The sequence below is a fragment of the Paramormyrops kingsleyae genome, chromosome 10 (assembly GCF_048594095.1).
Source record: "Paramormyrops kingsleyae isolate MSU_618 chromosome 10, PKINGS_0.4, whole genome shotgun sequence".
In the NCBI taxonomy this organism is placed as follows: Eukaryota; Metazoa; Chordata; class Actinopteri; order Osteoglossiformes; family Mormyridae; genus Paramormyrops; species Paramormyrops kingsleyae.
The window spans coordinates 28,523,622-28,546,326 of record NC_132806.1 but is presented as its reverse complement, the minus strand read 5'-3'; the positions used below and the strand labels follow the sequence as shown (position 1 = coordinate 28,546,326).

Genomic DNA, 22,705 nt, shown 5'->3' with positions numbered 1-22,705 from the left:
AGCAAGATACAAATCCCACAAATCCTGGGCAAGAAGCAAGTACCCCTCTAGCAAAACTTAAAAATTCCAACTGAATCTGAACAAAATAATAGCACCAGTATCCAAACAGTACAGTAAATGACCAGAGTAACAGAATACATCTTTTATTCTAGTATATACAGTAAATATTATATATACATACTCATATTAAGTTGGTTCGTGCACAGAGTGAAGAGCTAAAAAGTGATAAAGAAAATTACGTGTACCGTTTCATTAGAAAAAGCTAAAAGTAAGATCTCAATTCTAGAAATGAATAAATTTGAAATATTATTAATCGGGATGCTGAAAATTGATAACAAAATCTTCTAGGCATAACATATGTGAAAATAAACCCTAAAATAATGTTGGAACACTGGTTATTTATCTATTACAAAACATCTAATAAAAATAGTCAAAATTTAGACTGCATATTCCTTCATTTTCAGCAGTGTGCTACACAGAAAGCAGTTTGAAAAACTTTTTGCATTTTTTTTCTAAATGATGCTTTAAAATTGGAAAATACAATACCACTCTACTTCCGCAAAACTCACGCAGATAAGGGTGTCTATTTTAGAGCCTCTAACCAAGAATAGGACCTGAAACTTACCTGTTAGAAGCTCTTACTTGTTGCAATAGCAGTTTTCGTAGCATAAAATTTTCATTAATGAGTAGTATGCATGTGTTTAAATGCACAAAAATGTTGGGCATGCCAACAAACTCAATACCCTGTTTCTCTTCAGTTCCCAGTTGTCCCTGGTCTGTAAATATTTGCATATAAAAAAAAACGGCTTTCCTTTTAGAGAGGAAATTCCTGATAAGTGCTTTCCGCTGTACCATGCTGAACAATTACAAAGGAACAACCAAGAACACAGAGACCACTTCCTGTGCTTCTGGCTTTCCACTGTGACACATTAGCTAACAGAGATATAGAAAAAAGCTTGATTCTTACAGTACATGTAAAATTAACACCTACAGTATTGTTTCCCATTGCAGAGGGAGTTGGTCTTAATACAACACTTAAAAAGATGAGCATGAAGTAATTCTTAGTATTAAACAACCTCTAAGACACTACACATTAAACCATTGCTATTCACTTTGTTATGATCTGTGGTAATCTAGCTAAGTAGGCCATGGTAAGATTTACACACATATTTGCAGAAAACATCTTCACGTGATCCTTCCGGTGGTACCTAAATAAGACCCCCAGGCTTACAAAGAATGTAGTCTTTACTAAGAGCATAAAACACTCAGTATCTGTGTTTCTGTAGTACCTCTGGGGGTAGATACAGAACACTATGACTCAGATGGAGGTATTCTCTCCTTTTTGAAGTCTCCCTATCTTCAGTGAAGTTCATATGACCTACTTTCTTTACAGTGCATTGACCCTGTATTTTCGCTGATATCCCAGGCAGAGTTTTGTGCTATATAAAGTATAGCAAAACATACAAAACATGTTTTGCCGATTTAAAAAAAAAAAGTGGTCTAGTAATTGTACAAAAAAAAATCCCTTCCTGGATTTTAAATACACTGAATTTAGTTTTAATGTTTGACTTTGATCAAACGGTAATCCAAGAGGTAAATACACTATATCCTAAAATGACATGAAAGTTTGCAACATACTCATCAGTACTGCTTGGACACTTTTTAAGAGTAATACTGCCCCTGAGTGGACAGTTGTATGCGATACAACTAGATCCAAAACAAAATAATCTTTTACTATTGTAACTTTCTAAGTACATCAAGCAAATCATAATCTAATGGACAAAAATTTTAAAGGTAAAAAATAAGTAATTTAGATCTGAAGCAATATCATTTGCATTTCTTTTTTCTGTATCATTTTGGTTTTATATACTCTGGATGGAGTGTGTGAAATATTTTAAAAAACAATTTCTTCTTGATCAATTATCACAAAAGCATGCATGTGCATAAACATACAGATATATACTTAAGCTTCGTATGTGAAACATCTCGGTTATGTATTGTACTGTTGTAATATGTATTCTTATATAGGCCTAAATATCTAAAATAATCCAGTGCATACTGGATAAAAGGACAAATCGGTAGCTGATATTTACATTAATCTATTTAGTAGATGCTTTTATCCAAAGTGACGGACACTGAGGAAATAGGGTCCCAATCATAGGTACAGTACTTATCCAGGGTGCCACACAGTGCCCCCCCCCCCCCCCGCCCCAATTTATATTACTACCGGTGCTTTTCAGCCTCTTAATGTGGCATTTTAACACTTGCATAGTTATTGTCCTTGACCTCAGTTACTCTTAAGTCGCACAGGTAAGTAACGGACAGATCATCAGAAAGTGTCTCACCATCTCATCAGAGTCTTAAAATAATCCAACAATGGCTGGTGCCGATGGAATGAAGGTTTTTAAATAAGTGCAAATGAACGCCAGAATTAAGGTTAATTGAACAGTTTATTTGTGGTTTGTTTTGTAGTTGAAACAGAACATTAACAAAATGAAAAAAAAATACATACCAGCAAGAAACAAAAACAGACGCATCTAGATCCCAATGTCACTAAATACACCAAAGGATGTTAGAAAATACCATTTCTTTTCACATATTTTTCCCCAAGGCTAATGTAATGACTTAAAAGACCATTATAGAAAAGTCATTAAGCATCAGTGGCATTACAGCGTGACCCTTTTGTCACAACAGCTAGCAAAGCCCCAACTCCTCCATCACCATATATCAACATACCTATTTACCGAGGGAGAGAGAGAGAGAGAGAAATATTTAGCTCAACATGTTAAGGTGCTCAGATGTGGAGTTAAGGTTGCAAGCCAGGGACAATAATTACAAAACAGATTCACTCAAACTGCAAATCCATGCAAGTTTGGCTAACCATTGTCATCGCGTCAGGATTTTATCACATTTGACAATTTCTCAGTAGGCATTACAATAAGACCAAGTATTATGAAACAGAGACAATGGGAGCTATGATATGCTGTCAATTTCTTAGCCAAAAAAGGCAAATTATAAAAGGGAAATGTGTATTTTTCCTCACGATACAAAAAATATACAATACAAATGATCATTGAAGCCACCTTTCTGTCACAACAGGATACTGCCATTTTCTTCTGCGTAACAGTGCACCCAAAGAATCTGCTTTTGCTCTACTTTTGACTGCAGCTGTACACTCTGTATTCAGCTAAATTGGTTAAAGTATATTATGAAGCAGCTACCAATAAGGATTTGGGCAGTATTCTAGTGTAACTCAGGTCAAAACAGCAGTTCATTATAACTTATACAAATACATTGATGCTTACTGCAGTTATGGTCTCTACCAGCAATGACGTTTGATTCTATGGAAAATGTAAAAAGGTCAGATCAATGAGAAGTATACATTTCTGCAGCACTGATTATAATATGTTTAAGCTCCAAAACAAAAGCAAATAAATCTTTTGTTAAAATATATATCAATAACAGCTGTTTTCTGATTAATGAGTATAAAGTATACACAATCCTTTATTAAACATTTTGAATCATGAACTTTTGCAGACTTTGAAATTCCTCATTTCTATTACATTTTTAAGATAAAAAATAGCACGCCTACTACCAAAAGTTTTAAAAGATTTGAAGAATTCCTTTACTATTAACATTTGTACTTAAGGCACTGTGTCTAAGACAGGATACGCTAAACAAACGTGATTATGTACAAAAAAAATACAAAACAGGTTCAATTTCTTATTTACACTTAAAGGATGATTTTCAAAACTACAAAATTTACTCCAGTGTCTTTTAAATTACCTTTGCGCTTCCCTAGCAGTGCATCAGTGTACTGGAGATGTACATTTTGAAAATCAAGTTGTTGTTTAAACTTAAAATTTATAAGAGTCAGGGCTGGAGATGGACCAAGTCATATAGATAGAATGAAGAAAATGGCTAGGAAAAGAAGGGGATGGAGACATGGCTCATTAGATTATTTCTTAGGTGACACTGAAAGTTCGACACGTGGAAAACGAAAACCTCCCTTAGCCGCACTATCACCACTGGATGATGAAGATACCCGGGACTTCTTGGAGGGCAAAGAAACTCCACCACTTCCCTCTACCTGAGCTTCAGCTTCTTCACCCAGGGACACTTCATATGAGCCTTTCGACTTGGAGCCAAAGCCACCAAACGTGCCAAACTTCAGCTTTCCTTTTTTACCCTTGACCTTAACCTCCCCACCCTCCAGGGAGGCTCCCCCCTCTGCTTGGAGATGACCACTGGGGGAGGAAGGGGAAGCCAGTCCTCCCTCGTCACTCAAGGAGGAAGATCGATGTCGGGATTTTTTGAACAGATCTAGCGATGCAGACTTGGTTTTAGGTGACACACTGATGCCAGGACCTCCCTCAATTGCACTCTTGCCAGGCAATTCGCCAGAACTTACACTCAGCCCTTTGGAACCTTTTACACCACCACCACTACCAGACACTTCCACACTCGGTCCCTGAAGACTCAGGTCTGCTGCACTACCGCCCTTGCTTTTTGACTTGCCAAACAACTTGGGCAACTTGACTTTTGTTTTTCCACCACCAGTTTTAACCTCAGGACCCTCCAATTCAAGACTTTGAGAGCTTAAGGTGGTGCTAGCTCCAGAGGCCTGCATGCTAACAGACCCTCCACCAACTGCCCCACCTGAACCAATATCTACTCCTACTTCTGGCCCTTCAAGTTTGGGCAGAGCAATTCCAAACTTTGGAACTTTGATTTTTGGAATGGTGACTGATGACATTTCTGCATGCTCCCCTGCCTCAGCTTTGACATTAAGATCCCCTTCAGAAACTTTCGGCGCTTTCAAGTTAAAATCTACACCAGGCATTGACACAGAAGTGGATGGCATCTTCAATTTAGGTCCTTTGATGTTTCCTTCAGGACCCTCAACATGAAGTCCTGGACCTTCGATATCAACTTCAGGCCCTTTGATGCCAATGTCAGCTGTTTTTAAGTTGATGTCAACATTAGGACTTTCAACATTAGGTCCTTTCAGAGCGAATTTGGGCATTTTTATCTTAGGAATCTTGAATCCACCTTCAGTGTCAATAGCTGGACCCTCAATCTCAACTTTTGGTGACTTCACGTCACCTCTGACTGCTGGAAGGGGCATATCCACATCTCCTTTTACTTTTGGACCTTTCAGCTTGAGGTCCACATCTGGTACAGAAATTCCTGGACCAGATATAGTAGGCATTTTAACTGTGGGGCCTTTAGCCTTTCCATCAAGTCCAACAAATTCTACATCTGGCCCCTCAACATTAACCTTTGGACCTTTGATTTCACTTGAAACATCAATATCACCTTTAATTTTGGGTTTTTTCAAATCAAATTCAGGGCCAGAAATTTTAGGAGCCTTTATGTCAACAGTTGGTATCTTAAATGTAGGGCCCTTCATCTTACCATCAGGGCCTTCGAGGTTTATATCTGGTCCTTCCACAGATGGCCCTTTAATTTCACCAGATATATCCAGGTCTCCCTTTACTTTAGTTCCTTTCAAAGACAAATCAGGAGCTGCAATTTTTGATGTTTCAATGTTTAAAGAGGGACCCTTTAGTTTTCCTTCTGGTCCCTCAAGGTTGAGTTTAGCTTTCATATCAGGGCCTTTGACATCAACATCAGGCACACAAACATTTACATCAGGTGCATGAAGACCAGGACCTTTTATGTCAATGTCAGGAGTTTTAAGTTTAGGACCTGATATATTGAATTTAGGCATTTTGATTTTGGACTTTTTCATTTTTACATCAGGACCCTCAACATTAACATCTGGTATGTCAACAACAGGAGTTTTAATGTCAGCTTTGACACCAGCAGATGGAAGATCCATATTTGGAGTTTTCAAGGAATCTGAAACAGTCCCATCACCCTTAATCTTGGGGGATTTAATATCAAGCTCCAAATCTGGGAAATGCAGCATCCCAAATAATGGCTTCTTTACCTTAGGACCTTTTACATGAATATCTGGTGAGTGTGTCTCCAAATCTATGTCAGGAGATTTGAGACCTATGTCGACATCCGGCTTCTTTACCTTCCCCTTTATTTTTGGCATTTTAAATTTGCTTTTCTTTCCTTTGATATTAACATCAGTGTCAGGAAGATCAAGGCTAACATCTGCTTCTGGGAGTTTAACATCTGTTTTCATGCCAACATCAACTTCAGGACCCTCAAATTTTGGACCTTTTACACCAAATTTAGGCATTTTGATTTTGGGCAGCTTTATTCCAGCTTCTGGCCCTTGCACATCAGGCCCTTCAAAGTTCACCTCGGGTCCTTTGATTCCACCTTCAACCGTTGGACCTTTCAAGTTGAAGTCAACATCAGGGATTTTGATGTTAGGTCCAGACAACTTAGGCATTTCTATTTTGGGTCCTTTGACTTTTCCTCCTTTAATATTGAAATCGGGAGCACCAATGTCAACTTCAGGAGCACTGATATCTACTTTTGGTCCTTTCAGGTCACCTTCTATTTTGGGTCCTTTCAGATTGAAGTCAGGCAAATTAATATTCGGCCCAGAAATTTTTGGCATTTTGAATTTAGGTCCCTTGATTTTTCCATCAGGACCCTCAACATCAAATTCTGGACCTTCAATATCAACTTTAGGCCCTTTAAGGTCAAAGTCAGCTTTTGGAAAGTTCACATCAACATCGAGACCCTCCATTTTGGGTCCTTTGAGGCCGAATTTGGGCATTTTGATCTTGGGCATCTTGAATCCACCTTCTGGGCCTTCAATGTCAACATCTGGGCCCTCAATGTCAACTTTTGGAGCCTTGATATCACCTTCCACCTTTGGTAATGATACATCCATATCTCCTTTCAGCTTTGGCCCTTTCAGGTTGAAGTCCACATCTGGCATTGAAATCTTTGGCCCAGAAATTTTTGGCATTTTGAATTTAGGTCCCTTAATTTTTCCATCAGGACCCTCAATATCAAATTCTGGACCTTCAATATCAACTTTAGGCCCTTTAATGTCAAAGTCAGCTTTTGGTAAGTTCACATCAACATCGGGACCCTCCACTTTGGGTCCTTTGAGGCCGAATTTGGGCATTTTGATCTTGGGCATCTTGAATCCACCTTCTGGACCTTCAATGTCAACATCTGGGCCCTCAATGTCAACTTTTGGAGCCTTGATGTCACCTGCCACCTTCGGTACTGATACATCCATATCTCCTTTCAGCTTTGGCCCTTTCAGGTTGAAGTCTACATCCGGCATTGAAATATTTGGCCCAGAAATTTTTGGCATTTTGAATTTAGGTCCCTTAATTTTTCCATCAGGACCCTCAATATCAAATTCTGGACCTTCAATATCAACTTTAGGCCCTTTAATGTCAAAGTCAGCTTTTGGTAAGTTCACATCAACATCGGGACCCTCCACTTTGGGTCCTTTGAGGCCGAATTTGGGCATTTTGATCTTGGGCATCTTGAATCCACCTTCTGGACCTTCAATGTCAACATCTGGGCCCTCAATGTCAACTTTTGGAGCCTTGATGTCACCTGCCACCTTCGGTAATGATACATCCATATCTCCTTTCAGCTTTGGCCCTTTCAGGTTGAAATCCAAATCTGGCATTGAAATATTTGGCCCAGAAATTTTTGGCATTTTGAATTTAGGTCCCTTGATTTTTCCATCAGGACCCTCAACATCAAATTCTGGACCTTCAATATCAACTTTAGGCCCTTTAATGTCAAAGTCAGCCGTTGGTAAGTTCACATCAACATCGGGACCCTCCACTTTGGGTCCTTTGAGGCCGAATTTGGGCATTTTGATCTTGGGCATTTTGAATCCACCTTCTGGCCCTTCAATATCAACATCTGGGCCCTCAATGTCAACTTTTGGAGCCTTGATGTCACCTGCCACCTTCGGTAATGATACATCCATATCTCCTTTCAGCTTTGGCCCTTTCAGGTTGAAGTCCAAATCTGGCATTGAAATATTTGGCCCAGAAATTTTTGGCATTTTGAATTTAGGTCCCTTGATTTTTCCATCAGGACCCTCAACATCAAATTCTGGACCTTCAATATCAACTTTAGGCCCTTTAATGTCAAAATCAGCTTTTGGTAAGTTCACATCAACATCGGGACCCTCCACTTTGGGTCCTTTGAGGCCGAATTTCGGCATTTTGATCTTGGGCATCTTGAATCCACCTTCTGGACCTTCAATGTCAACATCTGGGCCCTCAATGTCAACTTTTGGAGCCTTGATGTCACCTGCCACCTTCGGTAATGATACATCCATATCTCCTTTCAGCTTTGGCCCTTTCAGGTTGAAGTCCAAATCCGGCATTGAAATATTTGGCCCAGAAATTTTTGGCATTTTGAATTTAGGTCCCTTGATTTTTCCATCAGGACCCTCAACATCAAATTCTGGACCTTCAATATCAACTTTAGGCCCTTTAATGTCAAAGTCAGCTTTTGGTAAGTTCACATCAACATCGGGACCCTCCACTTTGGGTCCTTTGAGGCCGAATTTGGGCATTTTGATCTTGGGCATCTTGAATCCACCTTCTGGACCTTCAATGTCAACATCTGGGCCCTCAATGTCAACTTTTGGAGCCTTGATGTCACCTGCCACCTTCGGTAATGATACATCCATATCTCCTTTCAGCTTTGGCCCTTTCAGGTTGAAGTCCAAATCCGGCATTGAAATATTTGGCCCAGAAATTTTTGGCATTTTGAATTTAGGTCCCTTGATTTTTCCATCAGGACCCTCAACATCAAATTCTGGACCTTCAATATCAACTTTAGGCCCTTTAATGTCAAAATCAGCTTTTGGTAAGTTCACATCAACATCGGGACCCTCCACTTTGGGTCCTTTGAGGCCGAATTTGGGCATTTTGATCTTGGGCATCTTGAATCCACCTTCTGGCCCTTCAATGTCAACATCTGGGCCCTCAATGTCAACTTTTGGAGCCTTGATGTCACCTGCCACCTTCGGTAATGATACATCCATATCTCCTTTCAGCTTTGGCCCTTTCAGGTTGAAGTCCAAATCCGGCATTGAAATATTTGGCCCAGAAATTTTTGGCATTTTGAATTTAGGTCCCTTGATTTTTCCATCAGGACCCTCAACATCAAATTCTGGACCTTCAATATCAACTTTAGGCCCTTTAATGTCAAAGTCAGCTTTTGGTAAGTTCACATCAACATCGGGACCCTCCACTTTAGGTCCTTTGAGGCCGAATTTGGGCATTTTGATCTTGGGCATCTTGAATCCACCTTCTGGACCTTCAATGTCAACATCTGGGCCCTCAATGTCAACTTTTGGAGCCTTGATGTCACCTGCCACCTTCGGTAATGATACATCCATATCTCCTTTCAGCTTTGGCCCTTTCAGGTTGAAGTCCAAATCCGGCATTGAAATATTTGGCCCAGAAATTTTTGGCATTTTGAATTTAGGTCCCTTGATTTTTCCATCAGGACCCTCAACATCAAATTCTGGACCTTCAATATCAACTTTAGGCCCTTTAATGTCAAAATCAGCTTTTGGTAAGTTCACATCAACATCGGGACCCTCCACTTTGGGTCCTTTGAGGCCGAATTTGGGCATTTTGATCTTGGGCATCTTGAATCCACCTTCTGGCCCTTCAATGTCAACATCTGGGCCCTCAATGTCAACTTTTGGAGCCTTGATGTCACCTGCCACCTTCGGTAATGATACATCCATATCTCCTTTCAGCTTTGGCCCTTTCAGGTTGAAGTCCAAATCCGGCATTGAAATATTTGGCCCAGAAATTTTTGGCATTTTGAATTTAGGTCCCTTGATTTTTCCATCAGGACCCTCAACATCAAATTCTGGACCTTCAATATCAACTTTAGGCCCTTTAATGTCAAAATCAGCTTTTGGTAAGTTGACATCAAAATCGGGACCCTCCACTTTGGGTCCTTTGAGGCCGAATTTGGGCATTTTGATCTTGGGCATCTTGAATCCACCTTCTGGCCCTTCAATGTCAACATCTGGGCCCTCAATGTCAACTTTTGGAGCCTTGATGTCACCTTCCACCTTCGGTAATGATACATCCATATCTCCTTTCAGCTTTGGCCCTTTCAGGTTGAAGTCCAAATCCGGCATTGAAATATTTGGCCCAGAAATTTTTGGCATTTTGAATTTAGGTCCCTTGATTTTTCCATCAGGACCCTCAACATCAAATTCTGGACCTTCAATATCAACTTTAGGCCCTTTAATGTCAAAATCAGCTTTTGGTAAGTTCACATCAACATCGGGACCCTCCACTTTGGGTCCTTTGAGGCCGAATTTGGGCATTTTGATCTTGGGCATCTTGAATCCACCTTCTGGACCTTCAATGTCAACATCAGGGCCCTCAATGTCAACTTTTGGAGCCTTGATGTCACCTGCCACCTTCGGTAATGATACATCCATATCTCCTTTCAGCTTTGGCCCTTTCAGGTTGAAGTCCAAATCCGGCATTGAAATATTTGGCCCAGAAATTTTTGGCATTTTGAATTTAGGTCCCTTGATTTTTCCATCAGGACCCTCAACATCAAATTCTGGACCTTCAATATCAACTTTAGGCCCTTTAATGTCAAAATCAGCTTTTGGTAAGTTCACATCAAAATCGGGACCCTCCACTTTGGGTCCTTTGAGGCCGAATTTGGGCATTTTGATCTTGGGCATCTTGAATCCACCTTCTGGACCTTCAATGTCAACATCTGGGCCCTCAATGTCAACTTTTGGAGCCTTGATGTCACCCTCCACCTTCGGTAATGATACATCCATATCTCCTTTCAGCTTTGGCCCTTTCAGGTTGAAGTCCACATGAGGCATTGAAATATTTGGCCCAGAAATTGTTGGCATTTTGAATTTAGGCCCCTTGATTTTTCCATCAGGACCCGCAACATCAAATTCTGGACCTTCAATATCAACTTTAGGCCCTTTAAGGTCAAAATCAGCTTTTGGTAAGTTCACATCAACATCGGGACCCTCCACTTTGGGTCCTTTGAGGCCGAATTTGGGCATTTTGATCTTGGGCATCTTGAATCCACCTTCTGGACCTTCAATATCAACATCTGGGCCCTCAATGTCAACTTTTGGAGCCTTGATGTCACCTTCCACCTTCGGTAATGATGCATCCATATCTCCTTTCAGCTTTGGCCCTTTCAGGTTGAAGTCCACATCCGGCATTGAAATCTTAGGCCCAGAAATTTTTGGCATTTTGAATTTAGGTCCCTTGATTTTTCCATCAGGACCCTCAACATCAAATTCTGGACCTTCAATATCAACTTTAGGTCCTTTAAGATCAAAATCAGCTTTTGGTAAGTTTACATCAACATCGGGACCCTCCACTTTGGGTCCTTTGAGGCCGAATTTGGGCATTTTGATCTTGGGCATTTTGAATCCACCTTCTGGACCTTCAATGTCAACATCTGGGCCCTCAATGTCAACTTTTGGAGCCTTGATTTCACCTTCCACCTTCGGTAATGATGCATCCATATCTCCTTTCAGCTTTGGCCCTTTCAGGTTGAAGTCCACATCCGGCAGTGAAATCTTAGGCCCAGAAATTTTTGGCATTTTGAATTTAGGTCCCTTGATTTTTCCATCAGGACCCTCAACATCAAATTCTGGCCCTTCAATATCAACATCTGGGCCTTCAATACCAACTTTTGGCACCTTGATGTCACCTTCTACCTTTGGAACAGACATATCCACGTCTCCTTTCAGTTTGGGTGCTTTTAGGTTCAGGTCCACATCTGGCATTGAAATTTTTGGTGCAGAAATGGATGGCATCCTAAATTTAGGTCCCTTCATTTTGCCATCAGGACTTCCCAAATCAGCTTCAACACCCTCAATGTCAACTGAGGGAGATTTAACTTCAAATCCACCTTTTGGTACATTAAGACCTGCATCTGGAGATTCAACTTTTGGACTTTTAAAACTAAACTTTGGCAACTTAAACTTGGGCATTTTAAAACGTCCCTCAGAAGCTTTCAGATCCATGTCCGGACTTTTGACATCTATGTGTGCAGCCTTAACATCACCTTCAACTTTCGGGACAGAAACATTAACGTCCCCTTTCAGTTTCGGTCCTTTTAGGTTCAAATCCAGGTCTGGCATTGATAACTTTGGACCAGAAATGGTCGGCATCTTAAAGTTAGGTCCCTTAAATTTGCCATCAGGACCCCGAACATCAAGTTCAGGTCCCTCCATGCTTGCACTCGGCACTTCAATGTCAACTTTTGGTGCTTTGATATCACCTTCCACTTTTGGTACTGACACATCCATGTCTCCTTTCAGTTTCGGCCCTTTCAGGTTGAAGTCCACATCTGGCATTGAAATCTTTGGCCCAGAAATTTTTGGCATTTTGAATTTAGGTCCCTTGATTTTTCCATCAGGACCCTCAACATCAAATTCTGGACCTTCAATATCAACTTTAGGCCCTTTAAGGTCAAAGTCAGCTTTTGGTAAGTTCACATCAACATCGGGACCCTCCACTTTGGGTCCTTTGAGGCCAAATTTGGGCATTTTGATCTTGGGCATCTTGAATCCACCTTCTGGGCCTTCAATGTCAACATCTGGGCCCTCAATGTCAACTTTTGGAGCCTTGATGTCACCTTCCACCTTCGGTAATGATACATCCATATCTCCTTTCAGCTTTGGCCCTTTCAGGTTGAAGTCCAAATCCGGCATTGAAATATTTGGTCCAGAAATTTTTGGCATTTTGAATTTAGGTCCCTTGATTTTTCCATCAGGACCCTCAACATCAAATTCTGGACCTTCAATATCAACTTTAGGCCCTTTAAGGTCAAAGTCAGCTTTTGGTAAGTTCACATCAACATCGGGACCCTCCATTTTGGGTCCTTTGAGGCCGAATTTGGGCATTTTGATCTTGGGCATTTTGAATCCACCTTCTGGGCCTTCAATGTCAACATCCGGGCCCTCAATGTCAACTTTTGGAGCCTTGATATCACCTTCCACCTTCGGTAATGATACATCCATATCTCCTTTCAGCTTTGGCCCTTTCAGGTTGAAGTCCACATCTGGCATTGAAATCTTTGGCCCAGAAATTTTTGGCATTTTGAATTTAGGTCCCTTGATTTTTCCATCAGGACCCTCAACATCAAATTCTGGACCTTCAATATCAACTTTAGGCCCTTTAAGGTCAAAGTCAGCTTTTGGTAAGTTCACATCAACATCGGGACCCTCCACTTTGGGTCCTTTGAGGCCAAATTTGGGCATTTTGATCTTGGGCATCTTGAATCCACCTTCTGGGCCTTCAATGTCAACATCTGGGCCCTCAATGTCAACTTTTGGAGCCTTGATGTCACCTTCCACCTTCGGTAATGATACATCCATATCTCCTTTCAGCTTTGGCCCTTTCAGGTTGAAGTCCACATCCGGCATTGAAATATTTGGCCCAGAAATTTTTGGCATTTTGAATTTAGGTCCCTTGATTTTTCCATCAGGACCCTCAACATCAAATTCTGGACCTTCAATATCAACTTTAGGCCCTTTAAGGTCAAAGTCAGCTTTTGGTAAGTTCACATCAACATCGGGACCCTCCATTTTGGGTCCTTTGAGGCCGAATTTGGGCATTTTGATCTTGGGCATTTTGAATCCACCTTCTGGGCCTTCAATGTCAACATCCGGGCCCTCAATGTCAACTTTTGGAGCCTTGATATCACCTTCCACCTTTGGTAATGATACATCCATATCTCCTTTCAGCTTTGGCCCTTTCAGGTTGAAGTCCACATCTGGCATTGAAATCTTTGGCCCAGAAATTTTTGGCATTTTGAATTTAGGTCCCTTGATTTTTCCATCAGGACCCTCAACATCAAATTCTGGACCTTCAATATCAACTTTAGGCCCTTTAAGGTCAAAGTCAGCTTTTGGTAAGTTCACATCAACATCGGGACCCTCCACTTTGGGTCCTTTGAGGCCAAATTTGGGCATTTTGATCTTGGGCATCTTGAATCCACCTTCTGGGCCTTCAATGTCAACATCTGGGCCCTCAATGTCAACTTTTGGAGCCTTGATGTCACCTTCCACCTTCGGTAATGATACATCCATATCTCCTTTCAGCTTTGGCCCTTTCAGGTTGAAGTCCACATCCGGCATTGAAATATTTGGCCCAGAAATTTTTGGCATTTTGAATTTAGGTCCCTTGATTTTTCCATCAGGACCCTCAACATCAAATTCTGGACCTTCAATATCAACTTTAGGCCCTTTAAGGTCAAAGTCAGCTTTTGGTAAGTTCACATCAACATCGGGACCCTCCATTTTGGGTCCTTTGAGGCCGAATTTGGGCATTTTGATCTTGGGCATTTTGAATCCACCTTCTGGGCCTTCAATGTCAACATCCGGGCCCTCAATGTCAACTTTTGGAGCCTTGATATCACCTTCCACCTTTGGTAATGATACATCCATATCTCCTTTCAGCTTTGGCCCTTTCAGGTTGAAGTCCACATCTGGCATTGAAATCTTTGGCCCAGAAATTTTTGGCATTTTGAATTTAGGTCCCTTGATTTTTCCATCAGGACCCTCAACATCAAATTCTGGACCTTCAATATCAACTTTAGGCCCTTTAAGGTCAAAATCAGCTTTTGGTAAGTTCACATCAACATCGGGACCCTCCACTTTGGGTCCTTTGAGGCCGAATTTGGGCATTTTGATCTTGGGCATCTTGAATCCACCTTCTGGGCCTTCAATGTCAACATCTGGGCCCTCAATGTCAACTTTTGGAGCCTTGATGTCACCTGCCACCTTCGGTAATGATACATCCATATCTCCTTTCAGCTTTGGCCCTTTCAGGTTGAAGTCCAAATCCGGCATTGAAATATTTGGCCCAGAAATTTTTGGCATTTTGAATTTAGGTCCCTTGATTTTTCCATCAGGACCCTCAACATCAAATTCTGGACCTTCAATATCAACTTTAGGCCCTTTAAGGTCAAAGTCAGCTTTTGGTAAGTTCACATCAATATCGGGACCCTCCACTTTGGGTCCTTTGAGGCCGAATTTGGGCATTTTGATCTTGGGCATCTTGAATCCACCTTCTGGGCCTTCAATGTCAACATCTGGGCCCTCAATGTCAACTTTTGGAGCCTTGATGTCACCTTCCACCTTCGGTAATGATACATCCACATCTCCTTTCAGCTTTGGCCCTTTCAGGTTGAAGTCCACATCCGGCATTGAAATCTTTGGCCCAGAAATTTTTGGCATTTTGAATTTAGGTCCCTTGATTTTTCCATCAGGACCCTCAACATCAAATTCTGGACCTTCAATATCAACTTTAGGCCCTTTAAGGTTAAAGTCAGCTTTTGGTAAGTTCACATCAACATCGGGACCCTCCACTTTGGGTCCTTTGAGGCCGAATTTGGGCATTTTGATCTTGGGCATCTTGAATCCACCTTCTGGCCCTTCAATGTCAACATCTGGGCCCTCAATGTCAACCTTTGGAGCCTTGATGTCACCTTCCACCTTCGGTAATGATACATCCATATCTCCTTTCAGCTTTGGCCCTTTCAGGTTGAAGTCCACATCCGGCATTGAAATATTCGGCCCTGAAATTTTTGGCATTTTGAATTTAGGTCCCTTGATTTTTCCATCAGGACCCTCAACATCAAATTCTGGACCTTCAATATCAACTTTAGGCCCTTTAAGTTCAAGGTCAGCTTTTGGTAAGTTCACATCAACATCGGGACCCTCCACTTTGGGTCCTTTGAGGCCGAATTTGGGCATTTTGATCTTGGGTATCTTGAATCCACCTTCTGGCCCTTCAATGTCAAGACCTGGGCCCTCAATGTTAACTTTTGGAGCCTTGATGTCACCTTCCACCTTCGGTAATGATACATCCATATCTCCTTTCAGCTTTGGCCCTTTCAGGTTGAAGTCCAAATCCGGCATTGAAATATTTGGCCCAGATATTTTTGGCATTTTGAATTTAGGTCCCTTGATTTTTCCATCAGGACCCTCAACATCAAATTCTGGACCTTCAATATCAACTTTAGGCCCTTTAAGGTTAAAGTCAGCTTTTGGTAAGTTCACATCAACATCGGGACCCTCCACTTTGGGTCCTTTGAGGCCGAATTTGGGCATTTTGATCTTGGGCATCTTGAATCCACCTTCTGGCCCTTCAATGTCAACATCTGGGCCCTCAATTTCAACCTTTGGAGCCTTGATGTCACCTTCCACCTTCGGTAATGATACATCCATATCTCCTTTCAGCTTTGGCCCTTTCAGGTTGAAGTCCACATCCGGCATTGAAATATTCGGCCCTGAAATTTTTGGCATTTTGAATTTAGGTCCCTTGATTTTTCCATCAGGACCCTCAACATCAAATTCTGGACCTTCAATATCAACTTTAGGCCCTTTAAGTTCAAGGTCAGCTTTTGGTAAGTTCACATCAACATCGGGACCCTCCACTTTGGGTCCTTTGAGGCCGAATTTGGGCATTTTGATCTTGGGTATCTTGAATCCACCTTCTGGCCCTTCAATGTCAAGATCTGGGCCCTCAATGTTAACTTTTGGAGCCTTGATGTCACCTTCCACCTTCGGTAATGATACATCCATATCTCCTTTCAGCTTTGGCCCTTTCAGGTTGAAGTCCAAATCCGGCATTGAAATATTTGGCCCAGATATTTTTGGCATTTTGAATTTAGGTCCCTTGATTTTTCCATCAGGACCCTCAACATCAAATTCTGGACCTTCAATATCAACTTTAGGCCCTTTAAGGTCAAAGTCAGCTTTTGGTAAGTTCACATCAACATCGGGACCCTCCACTTTGGGTCCTTTGAGGCCAAATTTGGGCATTTTGATCTTGGGCATCTTGAATCCACCTTCTGGGCCTTCAATGTCAACATCTGGGCCCTCAATGTCAACTTTTGGAGCCTTGATGTCACCTTCCACCTTCGGTAATGATACATCCATATCTCCTTTCAGCTTTGGCCCTTTCAGGTTGAAGTCCACATCTGGCATTGAAATCTTTGGCCCAGAAATTTTTGGCATTTTGAATTTAGGTCCCTTGATTTTTCCATCAGGACCCTCAACATCAAATTCTGGACCTTCAATATCAACTTTAGGCCCTTTAAGTTCAAGGTCAGCTTTTGGTAAGTTCACATCAACATCGGGACCCTCCACTTTGGGTCCTTTGAGGCCGAATTTGGGCATTTTGATCTTGGGCATCTTGAATCCACCTTCTGGGCTTTCAATGTCAACATCTGGGCCCTCAATGTCAACTTTTGGAGCCTTGATGTCACCTTCCACCTTCGGTAATGATACATCCATATCTCCTTTCAGCTTTGGCCCTTTCAGGTTGAAGTCCAAATCCGGCATTGAAATATTTGGCCCAGATATTTTTGGCATTTTGAATTTAGGTCCCTTGATTTTTCCATCAGGACCCTCAACATCAAATTCTGGACCTTCAATATCAACTTTAGGCCCTTTAATGTCAAAATCAGCTTTTGGTAAGTTCACATCAACATCGGGACCCTCCACTTTGGGTCCTTTGAGGCCGAATTTCGGCATTTTGATCTTGGGCATCTTGAATCCACCTTCTGGACCTTCAATGTCAACATCTGGGCCCTCAATGTCAACTTTTGGAGCCTTGATGTCACCTGCCACCTTCGGTAATGATACATCCATATCTCCTTTCAGCTTTGGCCCTTTCAGGTTGAAGTCCAAATCCGGCATTGAAATATTTGGCCCAGAAATTTTTGGCATTTTGAATTTAGGTCCCTTGATTTTTCCATCAGGACCCTCAACATCAAATTCTGGACCTTCAATATCAACTTTAGGCCCTTTAAGTTCAAGGTCAGCTTTTGGTAAGTTCACATCAATATCGGGACCCTCCACTTTGGGTCCTTTGAGGCCGAATTTGGGCATTTTGATCTTGGGCATCTTGAATCCACCTTCTGGCCCTTCAATGTCAACATCTGGGCCCTCAATGTCAACTTTTGGAGCCTTGATGTCACCTTCCACCTTCGGTAATGATACATCCATATCTCCTTTCAGCTTTGGCCCTTTCAGGTTGAAGTCCAAATCCGGCATTGAAATATTTGGTCCAGAAATTTTTGGCATTTTGAATTTAGGTCCCTTGATTTTTCCATCAGGACCCTCAACATCAAATTCTGGACCTTCAATATCAACTTTAGGCCCTTTAATGTCAAAATCAGCTTTTGGTAAGTTCACATCAACATCGGAACCCTCCACTTTGGGTCCTTTGAGGCCGAATTTGGGCATTTTGATCTTGGGCATCTTGAATCCACCTTCTGGCCCTTCAATGTCAACATCTGGGCCCTCAATGTCAACTTTTGGAGCCTTGATGTCACCTTCCACCTTCGGTAATGATACATCCATATCTCCTTTCAGCTTTGGCCCTTTCAGGTTGAAGTCCACATGAGGCATTGAAATATTTGGCCCAGAAATTTTTGGCATTTTGAATTTAGGTCCCTTGATTTTTCCATCAGGACCCTCAACATCAAATTCTGGACCTTCAATATCAACTTTAGGTCCTTTAAGTTCAAGGTCAGCTTTTGGTAAGTTGACATCAACATCAGGACCCTCTACTTTGGGCCCTTTAAAGCCAAATTTCGGCATATGAATCTTTGGCATCTTGAATCCCCCTTCAGGCCCCTCCATGTGAACATCTGGGCCCTCAATGTCAACTCTGGGTACTTTGATATCACCTTCCACTTTCGGTACTGACACATCCATGTCTCCTTTCAGTTTCGGCCCTTTCAGGTTGAAGTCCACATCTGGCATTGAAATCTTTGGCCCAGAAATGGTCGGTATCGCGAATTTCGGGCCCTTGATTTTGCCATCAGGTCCTTCAATATCAATTTCAGGACCTTTAATATCAACATTGGCTTTGGGAAGATTCACGTCAACATCCGGACCCTCTAATTTAGGACCTTTTAGGCCAAACTTGGGCATTTTAATCTTTGGCATCTTGAATCCACCTTCTGGCCCTTCAATGTCAACATCTGGGCCTTCAATGTCAGCTTTTGGTGCTTTGATATCACCTTGCACTTTTGGTACTGACACATCCATGTCTCCTTTCAGTTTCGGCCCTTTCAGGTTGAAGTCCACATCTGGCATTGAAATCTTTGGGCCAGAAATTGCTGGCATTTTTAATTTAGGTCCCTTAATTTTTCCATCAGGACCCTCAACATCAAATTCTGGACCTTCTATATCAACTTTATGCCCTTTAATGTCAAAGTCAGCTTTTGGTAAGTTCACATCAACACCAGGACCCTCCACTTTGGGTCCTTTAAAGCCAAATTTGGGCATGTGAATCTTGGGCATCTTGAATCCACCTTCTGGGCCTTCCATCTGAACATCTGGCCCCTCAATGTCAACTTTGGGTGCTTTGATGTCACCTTCTAATTTGGGTACAGACACGTCCATATCACCTCTCAGTTTCGGCCCTTTCAGGTTGAAGTCCATGTCCGGCATTGAAATCTTTGGCCCAGAAATGGTCGGTATCGTGAATTTTGGCCCCTTGACTTTGCCATCAGCTCCTTCAACATCCACTTCAGGAACTTTAATATCTACATCAGCTTTGGGTAGATTCACATCAACATCAGGACCCTCTACTTTGGGTCCTTTAAAGCCAAATTTCGGCATATGAATCTTTGGCATCTTGAACCCCCCTTCAGGTCCCTCCATCTGAACATCTGGGCCCTCAATGTCAACTCTGGGTGCTTTGATATCACCTTCCACTTTTGGTACTGACACATCCATGTCTCCTTTCAGTTTCGGCCCTTTCAGGTTGAAGTCCACATCTGGCATTGAAATCTTTGGGCCAGAAATTGCTGGCATTTTTAATTTAGGTCCCTTGATTTTTCCATCAGGACCCTCAACATCAAATTCTGGACCTTCTATATCAACTTTATGCCCTTTAATGTCAAAGTCAGCTTTTGGTAAGTTCACATCAACACCAGTACCCTCCACTTTGGGTCCTTTAAAGCCAAATTTGGGCATGTGAATCTTGGGCATCTTGAATCCACCTTCTGGGCCTTCCATCTGAACATCTGGCCCCTCAATGTCAACTTTGGGTGCTTTGATGTCACCTTCCAATTTGGTTACCGACACGTCCATGTCACCTTTCAGTTTCGGCCCTTTCAGGTTCAAGTCCATGTCTGGCATTGAAATCTTTGGCCCAGAAATGGTCGGTATCGTGAATTTTGGCCCCTTGACTTTGCCATGAGGTCCTTCAATATCTACTTCAGGACCTTTAATATCTACATCAGCTTTGGCTAGATTCACATCAACATCAGGACCCTCTACTTTGGGTCCTTTAAATCCAAATTTGGGCATATGAATCTTGGGCATCTTGAATCCACCTTCAGGTCCCTCCACCTGAACATCTGGGCCCTCTATGTCAACCTTTGGGGCTCTGATATCACCTTCCACCTTTGCTACTGACACATCCATATCTCCTTTCAGCTTTGATCCTTTTAGGTTCCAGTCCACATCTGGCATTGAAATCTTTGGTCCAGAAATGCTTGGCATCTTGAATGTTGACCCTTTTATTTTTCCATCTGGTCGTTCAATATCGACGTCAGGACCTTCAATGTCAATTTTAGGTGCTTTTACATCAATGTTGCCTTTGGGAAGATTCACATCAACATCAGGACCCTCTACTTTGGGTCCTTTAAGGTCAAATTTGTGCATTTTCATCTTCGGCATCTTGAATCCACCTCCAGGTCCTTCCATTTCGACATCTGGACCTTCAATGTCAACTTTTGGTGCTTTGATGTCACATTCCACTTTTGGTACCGACACATCCATATCACCTTTCAGTTTTGGCCCTTTCAAGGTGAGGTCCATATCTGGCATTGAAACTTTTGGCCCAGAAATTGTTGGCATTGTGATTTTTCCATCATATCCTTCAATGCCAAATTTTGAGCCTTTAAGGTCAATCTTAGGCCGTCCAATATCTATATCAACTCCAGGGACATTCATATCTATTGAAGAGCCCCCCTCATTGAACTCTTTCATCCCAAAAGAAGGCACTTTCATCTTGGGCATTTTAATTCCACCCTCAGATCCCTCAATCTTGACATCCATACCTTCAACTTTAACATGTTGTTCTCTTATCCCACCTTCCACCTTTGGTACAGACCCACTGATCTCTCCTTTCACCTGTCTCCCTTTAACACTGATGTCCACATCTGGCATTGATGACTTCTGCCCATAAATAAACGGCATCTTGATTTTAGGCCCCTCTATTTGTCCATCGGGTCCCTTAACATGAAATTCATGATCTTCAATGTCAAGTTTAGAACCTTTATGGTCGGCCTCAGCTTTGAAAAGACTTACGGATGGTGCTGAGATTTTCATTTTAGTTTCTTTGAAATTACTATCGGGCACGTTAACATTGAGTTCAGGAGCTCCCACATTTGGCAGTCTGATTCCACCTTCAATTTGCGATATTGACATTTCTGTATCTTTTTTTAAGGTCTGCCCTTTCAGGCAAGCATCTGCACCTATCGTAGATATTGTACTTCCTGATATGGAAGGGATTCTGACAGTGCTCTCTTGCTGCAGAATATCTAAATGTGGACCTTTTATATCAGCTCTGCTGTTGGTGTTTATGTCAGCTCTGGTGAAATCTAGAACACCAGTCATTTTTGGTTCTTTTATTTCTGGGCTGGTTATCTTCATTCCCATTCCTGGTATTTTGATATTAACATCTCCTTTGCTACTTTTTATATCCTTTGCCTTGATGTCTATTTTTGCAGTTGTGATGTCTCCTTTTGGCTGTGGAGTTATGTCAATGTTTGGCCCCTTTACATCAAATCCAAGACCAGCAGTTTCAGTACCTTTCCCAGAAAATGACTGTAAGCCGATTTCACCTTTTGACCCTTTAGTATCTATAATTCCACTTGTTGCTACGTCACGACTTTTGAACCCAAATGCAGGCAATTTGATTCCAACCTTATCACTTTGCCTATCAATATCAGGAACATTAATGTCAATTGTCTGAGTTTTCATTCCTTTTATTATCGACCCAGTCATGTCAGTGTTCAATTTTCCTTCAGTACTCTGACCTGTTATCCCGAAAGACGATACCTTGACTCGCCCTCTCAATTCCTCATCTGAAGCCGATACACCTTTTTCTATGTTAATACCTGGTGCACTGATGCTGCTATCTCCCACCAGCCTCTGCCCAGAAACACTAAATTCCTCTCGTGACCCTGAAATGCCAAAGCCAGGCACCTTAAATCTCACCTCTTCTCTTTCTCCTTCCCTGATTTCACCTGTGGTTTTCACACTCCCCATGGTCCATTTCTTTTCTGAGGAACCAGATGCTCCAAAGCTGATCTGAGGTCCCAAGACATGAGTGGTGTAGCTACCATCATCTCCTGGTTGGTCATGTCGAGGAACTTTAATTTTAAACTCTGGGCTAGAGAGGTCAATTTCTTGCTGGGAAGCCTCTCCAGGTACATCCACAGTGTATGTTGTAATTCGCCGTGTGATGGTAGTGATTGTGTTGCCATCACTGCTGGTACTGCTATGGCGCTCTGTTCGTACATCCACTTCCTCTGCCAGATCCTCTGACTTTAACCGGGGCTTTATCTTCTTGGTGTAAATTCTTCTGTAATCCTCATCATCCCCACTCTGGACAAAAAGGGTTAAGAAATTATGTGTTTCACACATAAAGTAAATAGCAGCTGGAATACAAAGTAATGAAAGCGGTTATAACCAGCCACAATAAACATAAATGAAAACAGA

General features: G+C 41.9%; 2 protein-coding genes across 9 annotated transcripts in view; both read right to left on the bottom strand.

Moving 5' to 3' along the window:
* klhl4 (kelch-like family member 4) overlaps positions 1-2,170 on the bottom strand; it is an 84,970-nt gene extending 82,800 nt beyond the window's left edge. For 2 of the 3 annotated variants that reach the window (XM_023797523.2, XM_023797522.2), the window contains exon 1: positions 626-2,170. The gene's annotated coding sequence lies outside the window, so the exon portion shown is untranslated. The remainder of the gene's footprint in view (positions 1-625) is intronic. The other variant, XM_023797524.2, reaches the window with a different exon arrangement.
* A 261-nt stretch (positions 2,171-2,431) lies between these two features.
* Positions 2,432-22,705, bottom strand: part of ahnak (AHNAK nucleoprotein) — a 41,739-nt gene continuing 21,465 nt past the window's right edge. For 3 of the 6 annotated variants that reach the window (XM_072717640.1, XM_072717641.1, XM_072717639.1), the window contains exon 7: positions 2,432-22,591. In XM_072717640.1, coding sequence (XP_072573741.1) covers positions 3,959-22,591 — 18,633 coding nt within the window. In that variant the 3' untranslated portion in view covers positions 2,432-3,958. The remainder of the gene's footprint in view (positions 22,592-22,705) is intronic. The other 3 variants (XM_072717643.1, XM_072717644.1, XM_072717642.1) reach the window with 3 other exon arrangements.